At 51.7% G+C, this 14,390-nt stretch overlaps 1 protein-coding gene across 3 annotated transcripts in view; it reads left to right on the plus strand.

Annotated features, from left to right (window-relative positions):
• Positions 1-14,390, plus strand: part of RGS12 (regulator of G protein signaling 12) — a 134,729-nt gene that overhangs the window by 16,396 nt on the left and 103,943 nt on the right. For all 3 annotated transcript variants that reach the window (XM_036992423.2, XM_073237979.1, XM_036992416.2), the window contains exon 2: positions 12,290-14,269. In XM_036992423.2, coding sequence (XP_036848318.1) covers positions 12,389-14,269 — 1,881 coding nt within the window. In that variant the 5' untranslated portion in view covers positions 12,290-12,388. The remainder of the gene's footprint in view (positions 1-12,289; positions 14,270-14,390) is intronic.

Raw genomic sequence — 14,390 nt, forward strand, 5'->3', positions numbered from 1 at the left:
TTCTCACTTGATGGCCCCCCTGTGACTGTGCCTATCTTAGGTTGTTCCTCCCTTGAGGAATATTAGCCGTCTGTGGCTAACCAGCTGTCTTCCAGGGCCATACAGGGAAACGTAAAGTTGGTAAGTGAGAGAGAAGCATTACTGTTTGAAAAGGTTAGCTTTTTACTTCTTTGCAGATTTATGCCCTGTGGCTTCTATGCCCAGCATTTGTCTTGAGGTATCTTTACCACTTGGAAGAATTATGATACTTAGTAATTTTCGATATGAGGCACGACTTCTACTAAGGGGCTATAATTAGGAAGGAAGAAGAAAAGCTATAAAGTAGCAGATGGAAGAAAACATGGGAAGATTGATTATTTCCTTGACATACTTCTTGTAGAGTAACATAAGCATGTATAGGTTTTAACAAACTACTAATTAAATTGCGTACACACATCAACAGAATAGGAATACAACTACATAACAAAAGCAGACCTACAATTACCAGCCATATCCAGTGAAACCAAGAAAACCAGTTAGGTACCCTAGGCATTTGTGAAAACTAATCAATGATATGATGGATATTGTCTAACTGAATTTGAACAGTTTGAGAAAAATCAGACAAATTAAAACAGCACATTCCTGGGAACCATTCACATCCCGTATGTTCTTTTAACAGTAGATAGTCTATAGTCGCACGATTTTGGAGCACTGCAATGTGCACTTCTCCTAATTCTTGGTTGAGTTCCAACAATATATATCCAGTCAAATTTGTTGTTTTACTGTATGCACAGGCCAGCTTAAATATCTCCTTCTTCATTCCAATGGCAAGTCCAGGAACCGGCGGGATGAACGCAGCTACAACTGCAACAGCGCCAGGATTTTTTGATGATCATCTTCTGGAATGACTTCCAGAGGATGTTGATGTTGGAAGTTCTTCTTTATATCATATCTTAATTTGTTTTCTGGGTAGCCAAATTAGGCTTTGATCCTCTGTATAAACACAAACAAACCCTTTGCCCACACTTTGATATGCCCTTCATACCATTGTGAAGAACCTATTGGAGACCACCACACAGGAACTTGTCGGCACCATTTTTCCAACAGCATTTGCTTACTTTGTATCCCTGTGTCACATTTTGGTAATTCTCGCAATATTTCAGACTTTATCATGATCATTACCTTTGTTCTGATGACCTGTGATCAGTGATCTTTGATGTCACTGTTGCAACCATGACCACACCTGCCTAAGATGGAGAACTTTATTGATAAATGTCGTGTGTGTTCTGATTGTACCACTGGCTGGCCATTCCTCTGCCTCTCTCTCCTTGGGTGTCTCTCCCTCAGACACAAGAACTGCAATGTGTTCTTTCACATACAACAACAATAAGAGTATTGTGCACTGCAGTGATAGTATTACACACAGTATTATTCACTACACTAATAGTAGTGTAAATATTTGGGTTCCTGGTCCTGATTCTAATGTGTATGTATGTATGAGAGGTGGGTCTTCCCACTCATAATAACAAGCAATGCTTGAACACCAATAGGGTGTTGAGAACTCAACTCAGTTCTGGTGCTATCTGCCTGGAGACAGCCCTAGATTCCCAGGTTAAGGGCTTCCTCCTACAAGACTGTCCTCCAACCCCCACTCCAGATGCTGGTCACAAGCCCCAGGCTGTTCCCTGTGCTTCTGATCCATGGGCTACAGATTGGAGGTTCCCATGACCTCCCCCTTAAATCTGATTAATTTGCTATAGTGGCTCACAAAACTCAGGAAACGTTTACAAGTTTAATAAAGGATACTGTACAGGATACAAGTTAAGAGCCAGATGAAGAGATACAGAGGCCGAGGTCCCAAATAAAGGAGCTTCTGTCCTCTGGAGCTTGGGGCCTGCTTGTTGGCACCTGAGGCATTCCAGTTCCCTAGGCATAGGAGCTCTCCCCAACAGGGAGGCAGGACCCAAGGGAGCGGTAAGCTCTTCTCAGGGGTTTTTGTGAGGGATTCATTGCATAGCCTTGATTGGCTAAATTACTGGCCATTGGTTGATTCAGCCTCCAGCTCCTGCTCTTGGGTAGGTGGGGGTCCAAAAGTCTCATTAACATGACCAAACACCCATTTCACTTTAAGACTGCAGTGTTTTTAGGAATTGTGGATGAAGACAAAATATACTTGGGAACTATATACGGTCATATGAATGACCAAATATGTATTTTTAAATAAATTTTTTAAATTAAGGTATCCTTGATAATACAATCTAATGAAGGTTTCACATGAGCAACATTGTGCTTTCAACACTCACCTGTATTATCAAGTCCCCTCCACATCCCATTGCAATCACTCTGTCAGCACAGTAAGATGCTGCAGAGTCATTACTTGTCTTCTCCATACTGGACTGCCTTCCCCATGACCTACCTATATTGTGTGTGCTAATTATAATGCCCTTTAATCCTCTTCTCCCTCTCCACCCGCCCTCCCCCACCCCTCCCCTTTGGTAACTGCTAGTCCCTTCTTGGAGTCTGTGAGTCTGCTGCTGTTTTGTTCCTTCAGTTTTGCCTTGTTATACTCTACAAATGGGTGAAATCATTTACTTGTCTTTCTCCACCTGGCTTATTTCACTGAGCATAATACCCTCTAGCTCCATCCATATGTTACGAATGGTAGGATTTGTTTCTTCTTATGGCTGAATAATATTCCATTGTGTACATGTACCACATCTTCTTTATCAGGTTCATCTACTGATGGAGACTTAGGTTGCTTCCTTATCTTGGCTATTATAAATAGTGCTGTGATAAACATAGGGGTGCATATGTCCTTTCAAATCAGGGATCTTGTTTTCTTCAGGTAAATTCCTAGGAGTGGAATTCCTAGGACAAATGGTATTTCTATTTTTAGTGTTTGAGGAACCTCCATACTGCTTTCCACAAAGGTTGAACTAGCTTACATTCCCACCAGCAGTGTAGGAGGGTTCCCCTTTCTCTGCATACTCACCAGCATTTGTTGTTCCTTGTCTTTTGGATGTTGGCCATCCTAACTGGTGTGAGGTGATATCTCATTGTGGTCTTAATTTGCATTTCCTTGATTCAGATTTGCCTGTTGACCATCTGAATTTCTTCTTTGGAGAACTGTCTGTTCAGATCCTTTGTCCAATTTTTAATTGGGTTATTTGCCTTTTGGGTGTTGAGGTGTGTGAGTTCTTCATATATTTTGGATGTTAATCCCTTGTCAGATATGTCATTTACCAGTATATTCTCTCATACTGTAGGGTGCCTTTTTGTTCTACTGATGGTGTCCTTTGCTGTACAGAAACTTTTCATTTTGATGAAGTCCCATTTGTTCATTTTTGCTTTTGTTTCTCTTAGGAGGTGTGTTTGGGAAAAAGTTGCTCATGTTTATATGCAGGAGATTTTCCCTATGTTTTCTTCTAAGGGTTTTATGGTTTCATGACTTACATTCAGGTCTTTGATCCATTTTGAGTTTACTTTTGTGTGTGGAGTTAGACAACAATCCAGTTTCAGTCTCTTATATAAGGTTGGAGGGACCGGAGGGAGGGGTGAGCACGTCGGACACTGATGATGTGCCAGAGTCCCCGGCTGCTGCCCCCCCCCCACATCGGACACTGACGATGTGCCAGAGTCCCCGGCTGCTGCCCCCTCCCACATCGGACACTGACGATGTGCCAGAGTCCCCGGCTGCTGCCCCCTCCCACATCGGACACTGACGATGTGCCAGAGTCCCCGGCTGCTGCCCCCTCCCACATCGGACACTGATGATGTGCCAGAGTCCCTGGCTGCTGCCCCCTCCCACATCGGACACTGACGATGTGCCAGAGTCCCCAGCTGCTGCCCCCTCCCACATCGGACACTGACGATGTGCCAGAGTCCCTGGCTGCTTCCCCCTCCCAACCTGAAAAATGTGCCTTAGACTAGCCAATCCTTGCAACACTGTAAATCTAAGCTCTGCATCCCCCTACCTTCTTTAAAAACTTGCTGCCTACCCTGCTGAGCGTGACTTCCCCAGCCTGTGACTAGCCAGACCGGGAACATCGCCTGGGATTGCGCTCAAATAAACTGCCTGGCCCTTTGTTGCCTCTTGTCGTCTGCTTATTTCAGTTAGAATTTATCTTACATCTTGCATGTAGCTGTCCAGTTTTGCCAACACCAGTTGTTGAAGAGGCTGTCATTTCCCCACTGTATGTCCATGGCTCCTTTATCATATATTAATTGACCGTGTATGCTTGGGTTAATGTCTGGGCTCTCTAGTCTGTTCCACTGGTCTGTGGCTCTGTTCTTGTGCCAGTACCAAATTGTCTTGATTACTGTGTCTTTGTGGTACAGCTTAAAGTCAGAGAGAATAAACCCCACAGCTTTATTCTTCCTTCTCAGGATTGCTTTGGCTATTCAGGGTCTTTTGTGGTTCCATATGAATTTTAGAACTATTTGTTCCAGTTCATTGAAGAATGCTGTTGGTATTTTGATAGGCATTGCATTGAATCTGTAGATTGCTTTGGGCAGGATGGCCATTTTGATGATATTCTAGCCAGGAGCATGGGATGAGTGTCCATTTGTTAGTGTCCTCTTTAATTTCTCTTAAGAGTGTCTTGTAGTTTTCAGGGATTTTGTATCCTGCAACTTTGGTGAATTCAGATATTAGTCCTAATAGTTTTGGAGTGTATTCTTTAAGATATTTTATGTACAATCACATGTCATCTGCAAACAGTGACAGTTTTACCTCATCTGTGGAGTATAAGAACAAAGAGAAAACTGAAGGAACAAATAGCAGCAGACTCACAGAACCCAAGAAGGGAGTAACAGTTACCAAAGGGAAAGGGACTGGGGAGGATGGGTGGGAAGGCAGGGATAAGGGGGAAAAAGGGACATTATGATTAGCACACATAATGGGGGGGGGATGGCACGGGGAAGGCTGTATAACACAGCGAAGACAAGTAGTGATTGTGTAACACCTTACTATGCTGATGGACAGTGACTGTAATGGGGTGTGTCATTGGGACTTGATAATGGGAGTCTGGTAACCATAATGTTCCTCATGTAATTGTACATTAATGATTCCAAAAAAAAAAAGAAATGCACCAAAATAATCATACATGATACTTTACCAGGAAATACCACCTGAGATCTTTTATAAAAAGTACTTTTTTGATACTCCAAATCAGTTTGTTAAATCCAAGAATACTATTAATAAATCTGTCAATCAGTGTTAAAAAAAAAAGTAACAATTGAGAAATCCAGTAAATGGTATCAGTAGGAGACTGCTCCCGGAGAAGGCGTGCAGCTCACCTTGACAATTGTCGCTGTGGCATGGGCTCAGACATGGAGCACCTCATTTCAGGCCCTCCCGTGCTCCTGGTTGACCATCACCATGAAAGGGCCAGGCGAACACCCTGTTCTTTTTGGCCACCCATATCTTTCAAAGCTGCCGTGGATTTGAGGCCTGGGGATGGATTCATGCTGTGGCTTCTCACACAGCCCTAGGGGTGCTGGATGAGGCCAGGGAGCATGGCCAGGCTGCAGTGTGCAGGGATATGCCCGGATCCCCCAGCCCAGGCCTCTGCCGCCCACTGCCTTCTCACCACTTGGCATTTGCTCTTCAACAGCGTGGGTCCCTGAAGACCCTGAGGCCTGGGCTCTGCTGTCCTCAGATGCCTGCTGGTAGATTCTGCTCCTTTGTAGGAGAATTATCTTTTTTATTTGAAAGTATGGTGGAATTTTTTTCACTTACCCTGCTCAGCATTGTTGGGCCCTTAGAATATAAAGGTTCTTGTCATTGCGTAGCTCTGAGAAATTTTCGATTAGTTTTGGACCAACTAACCAAGCAAGTGTTACTGGGCAAACACCAGCTACCACTAATGAATTCAGTCAATCCATCCCTCCCTCCCCCATCCTCCTCTGTCCAGCCATCCCTCCCCCATCTCCCCATCCATCCATCCCCCCAGCCTCTCTCCATCTTCCCATCCATCCATTCCCCCATCCCCATCCCTCCCTCCATCCCTTTTTGGTGGCTGCAAGGCTGGTCTGCTCTTTTGCCCAGCCCCTTTCTCTCTGTCTTCCTTTTATACTTCTATTTTTCTAAAGTCAAATGAGACCAAATATCCCACCAAATTCTAAAATCTGGCTTCAGTTTCAGCTGCCTCCAGGGTTTTCCAAAGAGAATTTTGTGTTTTCCACATAATATACAATTAAGTCGTCCATCTCCAAATACATCCTGCAGTTCTGGGGAACCTTTCCCAGCTGCCCTCTGTGGGAGGCAGTGACAGGTGAACAGGGCCCTCGCTGCACCCATCCCACGTTCTAGTCTCTGGCCGCTCCCCCTCGGTAGCTCCTGGCTGCCCTCAGGGAGGCTCTGCTTTCCTGCCAGGCTCCCCTCCTGGCCGCTCTGCTCTGTGGGGCTGTCCTTGACTTTATCCTCCTCCCTGTGGGGCTTATGGTTTGTGTACACAGTGTGTGTACAGTTGTGCCTTGTTTGTGGCGACTTTTTCTTGAGGCTGCATAGTGTTGAATCTCTGCACCCTGACTGGGCTTTTGGGGGTCTCTCTGGGAGCCCTGACTTGTGTGTAGTCCCCCTTCCCGTGCCTGCCCTGTGTTCCTTGGGAGGTGGCAGGCCGGTTGCTGAGAGAAGGGCTGTTTGGAGAAGTTTGTTTTGACTGCTGAGTCTAAGGCACCCCCAAGCCTACAGGAGAGCTGTGGGTGGGAGATCAGCACATGGGGTCCCTGGCCTTGGGGGGCTGTTTGCCAGGGGCATGGGGGAGAAGGTCTGGGGACTCCACACTTGGAGGCCATGGGAAGGGAGACAGAATGAAGATTGGAGAGTGTACTGAGTGCAACATCTTGGGGTCCTTGGTGGCTGGCGTCAGAGCGTCTGGAGGCAGAAAAAGGCTTGAGGTCATTTGGAGGGGAGGGACCCCAGTGTGGATAGGCCTTGGAGGGGCTGCTCGGGGGAAGCAGCATGGCCTCAGCAGACGTGGGCCAGATAAGGGCCTTTCTTCTCTTCACTGGAGAGGGCGCCCAGGGGGCGGGAGGACTGGCGTCTGGGCTGGGCCGAGGGAGGCAGGGGTGTGCACACTGCATGGCAGCTGGCCGTGGCAAGGGGCTGCCAGCTGGTGTGGGATAGTGTCTGTCTGCTTTGTGAAGGAGAGTGGACTGGAGACGGGAGGGTCAGAAGATCAGGGGGTTTGTGGCGGTCATGAGTTGACCAGATACTACCGTAGGGTCGGTGGGACATCCAGAGCCCCTCAGCAGCTGAGGCGCCTGCCTGCAGAGGGACCCAGGTGCCCTGTGGTGTGATGGCCTCCAGTGACTGCTGTGGAGGAAGCCATAAGGTGGGAGAGGTGTTGCAGGTGGGTGTGGACTTGGGGGTGGGCAGGAATGTCACTGGGCTTATGCCTGGTGGACTGGAGACCTGGTGAGGAGGGCAGGGTGGGGGGCCAGCAGGGCAGTCCAGGGGTGGTCCCCAGGAAGTAGGGTGCAGGCTGCACGCATGACCAGGAGAAGGGTGGCTGGGGTGGGAGGCTGGAGTGGAGAGGCGGAGGGGCCAGGAGGAGGCCGTGGGGGTGAGGGACGAGCTGCTGGGTGCCCCGGGGGTGGGGCGGCCTGAGGAGGAGGCAGGGCCCCAGAGGGAGGAGGGACAGAGTGGTGAGTGTGGCTAAGGGTGTAGGCATGGGGCTCCAGAGAGTTCTCAGCCTGCGTGTAGGCCTTGGGGTCACCCATGTGGGGTGCAGATTCAAGTTCAGCGAGGAAATGGGTCCTGGAGGGGGGAGGGACGGGGCACAGAGAGGGGCTCCTGGCTCCACAGTGCTGTCTGGGGCACCACGGGCAAGGCTGGTGCCCACTGGAGGGACCTTGCCGGGTGCGCTGTGGCCCTGGGGTCCCCCGAGAGCTGCCCACCAGGCTGTGTGGCGCGAGCAGCAGGTGTGGGGGGCAGGTGTCACTGCATGGCTGCGGGGCCATCAGGAGCCTCTGGTTCCTGCGCTCCCGCGCGGGGGGTTCTTTTCAGGAAGGGGCTGGTCCCTCATGTGGCAGCCCTGGGCATGGCTGGTGCTTGGTGGCACCGTTAAATGGCAGGCGAAGGGTCTGTACGAATGTCGGGCAGGTGGTGGGGCAGGTGGCAGCGGATGGTAAAGGGCCCTTTATGGATAAAATCATGGTGCGGCGAGGGCATTGGTTGTTGGCAGCAGTGAGTGGCCCCGGAAGTGCCTTGGTAAACTGAGACTCCTCCAGCCCCTCCTCTTTGGTGTTGTGGGGACTTGCTGTGCTGGGGGCAGGGGGCAGGTTCCAGGTCTCTCTAGGTCGGGAGGAGGGCAGGAAGAGTGGCAGACTCGAGAGAGCTTCGCAGGGCTCAGGTGGCAGGCTGCTAGAATGCCCTCGAGAGGATGAGGCTGCCAGGGTGCACGTGCGTGCCTCTGGAGATGTGTTTGTCTTCTGTGCATGTCCCCAAGGGGGATTTGGGGAAGATGGTGCCCGATGAGTACCATGGGCAGTACCAGAACTGTGGCTGGAGGTCGCTGTGAGGATGCAATGGCTTTGGCATGGGTATGAGGGCAGGGGTCTGCTGCTGGGTGGGTCCCAGTCAGAGCAGGTGGCACTGTGCATCCCCAGCATTGCACGGGCTGTGGAGGTGGACAGTGCCTGCCCTCATGCCCAAGGCCGGCTCTGCTTCCTCTAAGAGCCCTTCTGCGTGGGCACGGAGAAGGTCAGGAATAGCCAGGTTCAATCCACCTCTAACGCTAATTAGCTATGTAGTTGTAACAAGTTCCTAACTACTCAGTGCCTCCATTTCTCCATCTGCAAAATGGGAACAATAATGGTACCTCCCTCAGAGCTTTGTTGCTTATGGACCCATAAGGTGATGCAGGTGAAGTCCTGAAGGCAGCCCTGGCCCACGCCGCGCCTGCTAGGGTTCCCCGTTGCCAATGTGACTGTTGTTGCCCTCGTGACCCGACTCTCCACTTCTCCTCAGTGCGTGGGTGCTCCCTGCCTCAGTGCTCCCTCTCTCCCCCTCCTGTCCACTTCCGTGCACTCCTGTTGCCCCTCTCTGGCTCTGGGCTTCCGGCCCCCATGCCAGCTCAGGGCCTGTCGCACCATGAGGATCTGCAGCTTTAGGTGGTGTGGTCCCAGAAGCCAGGATGGGGGCTGAGCCGTGCTGGCAGCCCAGTGGTGCAGGCCCTGCCGTCGCCTCTCCCCGGGTCAGCTTTCCCTTCTCATCTGCCAGCAGACTTCTCCTCCAGGGCCCTCACTCTGCCCCAGGGTGATGGCTCTGCTTCACCTTGCTCCTCCTTCTGTGGGGACTGCGGGCGCTTGGGGCCAGAACCCTCTGTGGAGCTCTAGGTCTGGGATGCCGCCTGGCATGGGTTAGGCACTCACTCAGCCCTGTAACTGGAGAAACCCACCAGAATGCACCTCAATTTATACCAGATCTCGGCCTTGGAAAGGGGTGAGGGGATGGCCTGGCACTGCACAGCTGTCCTGGGTCCTCTCAGCTTTAATGATGAGTAGTGACAGCATGACTGTGTCATTTGGCAGGTGATGGGGCCTGGTGAAAGTGGGGACCCCGTGTCACAGCTGTTTGTGTCGTTCAGAAGCCATCACTTGGATGTAGCGCCTCTTTATGCCCAGGGAGGAGGTGGATTAGTAATGCCTGCCAGCTCTGGCTGCAGTAACAAGGCCATAGATGGAGGGGCTTAAGGGATACAAGTGCATTTGCATGGTTCTGGGCTGAAAGTCAAAATAAGGGTGCTGGTCGATCTGGTGTCTGATGAGGACCCCCTTCCTGGTTCACAGATGGCCGTCACCGTGGGCAGCAGAGAGCAGGGGTGGGGTGGGGGGTATGGAGGCAATCCGGTGTTTCACAAGGGCACTAATCCCACTGTAAGTGCTCCACCCTCATGACCTCCTCTAAACCCATTCATACCCAAAGCACCCCCACCCCCAGTACCGTCACATTGGGGGTTAGCATTTCCACATGTGAATTTAGGGAGACACGCACATGCAGCCTGTAGCAGATGGTCTAAAGTCAGGATGTTCCATGTGTTACTACTTCCCTCAGAGTCGCCGGGAAGGTGTGTTGAATGGGGGGATTTTGTCACATCTGGCAGCTCCTGGCCTTTGCCTAGACCTACTGACCTAGAGTCAGAAACAATTTACTTTTAATCAATAGAGGGGCATGACAGGAAGAATCTAATAGAAATATTTGGGTAAGCCACATGCAGTACTGTTACCCAGCACTGTGCCATACAGTGTTATGACTCAGTGGTTGGGTGTATTACAAAATACTGCTCTGAACCTGGGAAATCATCTCTCATAGAGCCAGCAGCTCTTGCTGTTTGAAAGAGGCCAGGATGTTTGCTGTTCCTGGAGGAAGCCAGCAGGCCTCCGCGAGCCTGTTCTGGGAGTTTGCAGTGACTGCTGACACTTGCAGTAATGCCAGGAGCAGCAGCAGCTTTGCTGGGCTGTGTCTGCCAGGAGCCAGATACAGTTCTGAGCAGTTTTTAGATGAGTTATTTCATGCATATGCTGTATTCCCTTCCCCTACCAACAGGGTGATTCCCCTTGTTCAGTTTCCCATGGCTGCCAAAGGAATTACCACAGACCTGGTGGCTTAAAACAACACCAGCTGTGTTTTCTCACAGTTCTGGGTCAAGTCCGGTCAGTCTGGCCGGGCTTAAGTCAGGGTTTGGGTGGGCTTGGCTCCTCCTGGGACTCCAGGGCAGAGCCCACTGCTCCCGGTCTGTGGCTGCTGGATGCGCAGTCTCCTTGGCTCCTGCAAAGCCGACGCTCTCATCTCTGCTGCTCTCTGACGCCACCCTGTGATGACATGGGGCCCACCTGGAGGGGCAGGAAAACCCCCTGCCCTCGACGCTCCACTTGATGCAGCTGTAAGATCCCTTTGGCCATGTGAGGCCACATTCAAAGCTGCTCTTGGAGTCATCCAGTGCACTTTCTGTCTCGTCTGGTTTCACTTTTTGTGTGTGTGTGTGCTTTAATTACTTTGAATTATGCTTCTATTACTGGAAACTTTATCCCAAGACACAGAATTTCTTCTAACAACTTTAAACAATTATTTTAAAAACATACACTGTTCAAAAAACATGTTCACTATTACTTTTGCATCCTCACAACATAATTGCTTACTGTATTGTTTCTTGAACGTCATTTTCAAAGGGTTTTGTGCAGAAAGCAGCGCCCCAGCAGGCCTGACTCCCTTGCAAGGCCTACATGCAGCATGGCCCTGGGCTGGCGCCCGGGAACCTGGATGTTGGGCGGGTCCCGGCACCCTCGCTGGGAAGAGCGGCTCCCTCTGCCTCACCTGTTGTGCAGACAGCCCTTTCCTCCCGGGGTCTGGAAGTTGGAACTGGTGCCCCTGGTAGGCAGCCCTCCACGTATCATCCAGTGTGCGTCCTGGCGCCTCCACGGGAGAGGACGCTGGAGGCCGGTGCCTGTTTGCTCTGCTCTTCGCCCACATGCTTCTCCCTTGTCTGGTTCTGCTTTGTGTCCAGTCGCTGTGACCAGCCACAGCCTTGAGAGTCTCTGAGCCCTGGGAGTCCCTCAGCAAGAATGGGGTGGTCTGGGGGCCCTGATGCAGGTTTGGTTTTGATGACAGCCAATGCTTGAAGTCATCCCCCTGGAATAATTGTTAGATTCCTTTGCTCGTTTTGGTTGTTTTCTCTATTCTCTTGGTGGCCTTCAGAGTATTGGTTGAGGCTGTTCTAGATGCACGTGTCTTCCCTCCAGGGTCCCTTGTTCCAATGAGTTAACTGTAGGGGGTGAGGTATGAGGTAATATGAGCTGACCCCACTCCGCGGGGACTTCTCTGGGATGGTTTGTGGTCCAACACGGGCAGAGCTGGACTCCTGCACGTGCCAGCATGGCTTCTCTCTCTAGACATGGGTGCTCTACATCTGGGGGAGCCCAGGCCTGCACTGCCAGGCACTCCTGTGGGTGGTGGGGGTCTTGAGGCCTCTCTCTCCACCCAGACAGGGAGAAGCAGGGGCAGGAAGAGGACCCTGCTGAGTCGCCGAGGCCTTTGCTCAAACGCAGTGGGGGAGTAGCCCCAGGAGATGGGTGTTGCAAAGGAGACCAGTCCTGAGAAACATTCCTACTTGGGAAGAAATTTCTCATCCTGACTAGATTTACTGTATATAGGTACTGCTTCTCCTTCACTTTGACATCTACTTGGTAACCAGAGACCCTGTGATGGTTTTGTATGAGACCCTTTGATGTCTTTGTATGTGGGTCATAGCAGTAAGAATGGAAGTGTGGGATCCTTAATAACCAGACATTCATTTTTCTTCCTTAGGCAATATTTCAAGGGACAGTGTGTTAGCACCAAGCATCCCCTGCACTATGGATCTCCTGGGATGATGGGCTGCACCCCTGGTCCTGGTGGCACGTGGAGATGTACAGAGCGGGGGACGCCGTGGAGCGCCCTCTGCCCGGGACTGCACCCCCGCGCGTGAGGAGTGTGGAGGTTGCCCGAGGGAGAGCAGGGTACGGATTCACCCTCTCTGGTCAGGCACCTTGCGTGCTCAGCTGTGTGCTGAGAGGCAGCCCTGCAGAGTTTGTGGGCCTCCGCCCTGGGGACCAGATACTTGCTGTCAATGAAATCAACGTGAAGAAAGCGTCCCATGAAGACGTGGTAAAACTGATTGGGAAATGTTCTGGTGTCCTGCACATGGTGATAGGTGAAGGCCTCCACCACTTAGAGTCCTGGTCCAGCGATGAAGAAATCGGATTTTATGACGGAAAAGGCTGGCTGAAGCCCAGACTTGATTCGAAGGCGTTAGGTATCAACAGAGCAGAGAGGGTGGTTGAAGAGATGCAGTCTGGTGGGATTTTCAGTATGATCTTTGAAAACCCTAGTCTTCAAGCAAGCAGCTCAGAGCCCTCAAAACTGAAGCAAAGGTCCCTCTCAGAGTCTGCGGCTGGGCAGTTGGACCTTGGACATGAAAGCATGAACGATGCGAATCCCAGCCTGCTTTCTAAGGAGGAAGTGTCAAATGTGGTTAATGATGATTCGGTTTTCGGTGTTGGACTAGAGAATCATGATGACTTTGGATTAGATGCAAGTATTTTAAATGTTGCCATGGTCGTAGGCTACTTAGGTTCCATTGAACTTCCTTCCACAAGCTGCAACCTGGAGTCGGACAGCTTACAGGCCATCCGTGGCTGCCTGCGGCGCCTGTGGGCCGAGCAGAAAATCCATTCTCTCGTGACGATGAAGATCATGCATGACTGTGTGCGGCTGTGCACTGACAGGGCTGCTGTCCTGGCCGAGTACCCGGCTGAGAAGCTGGCGTTCAGTGCCGTGTGCCCGGATGACAGGAGGTTTTTCGGGCTCGTGACCATGCAGACGAGTGCTGATGGGGGCCTGGCCCAAGAGGAGGAGGCCATCCTGCGGACGTCCTGCCACGTGTTTATGGTGGATCCAGATTTGTTCAATCACAAGGTCCATCAAGGCATCGCTCGGCGGTTTGGGTTTGAGTGCACGGCCGACCCTGACACCAATGGCTGCCTCGAGTTCCCGGCGTCCTCTCTCCCCGTCCTGCAGTTCATCTCTGTGCTGTACAGAGACATGGGCGAGCTGATGGAGGGCATGCGGGCCCGGGCCTTTGTGGACGGCGACGGTGATGGCCCCCAGAACACAAGCACCAGCAGCACCAGTGACAGCGGCATTGGGAATTTCTCCCCGGAGGAGAGAAACAGCCGGGTGCTCGCCATCGGTCTGGGCACCAGTCCCAGCAGCCATGGCCTTGGCGGCAGCACCTGGGAGGGCACAGGCGGGCGGGCTGCCCAGCCATGGGGCACCTCCTGGAACGGGACCTTCTGCCACGATGCCGAGGGGGGCCCTCCGTTTGAGGTCACTCCTCAGGCCGACCGGTGCCGAGACTTCAGTAAGCATCTAGGGCCCGCTCCTCCTGTGGAGGTCCTGCCTGCCTCCTTGTGGAGCTCGGTCCCTCCTTCCAAGCGGGGAGCCGTGGGCCCTGCCAGTGGTTCTGGCCAGCGGTGGCTTCCTGTGCACGTCCTGCAGGAGTGGCAGTGTGGACCTGCCAGCGACCAGGAGTCTTACACAGACTCTACCGACGGATGGTCCAGTATCAACTGTGGCACGCTGCCCCCTCCCATGAGCAAGATCCCTGCTGACCGCTACAGGGTGGAGGGCAGCTTGGTGCAGCCCCCGCTGAGCACCCAGAAAAGGGACTGGTCCAGGAAGGCTTTTGGGATGCAAAACATTTTCGGTCCCCATCGAAATGTTAGGAAGACTAAGGAAGAAAAAAAGGTAAGCCTGTTAGCAGTGGTTCTGTAAGAGTGAGCTTGGTTTTGTAACTCATCAATTACTGATGAAATGACAGCGCGTCAGTCGCCAGGTTCCCAGCCGCAGCCCCCTCCCGCTGCCCTGT

The sequence above is a fragment of the Manis javanica genome, chromosome 5 (assembly GCF_040802235.1).
Source record: "Manis javanica isolate MJ-LG chromosome 5, MJ_LKY, whole genome shotgun sequence".
Taxonomy (NCBI): domain Eukaryota; kingdom Metazoa; phylum Chordata; class Mammalia; order Pholidota; family Manidae; genus Manis; species Manis javanica.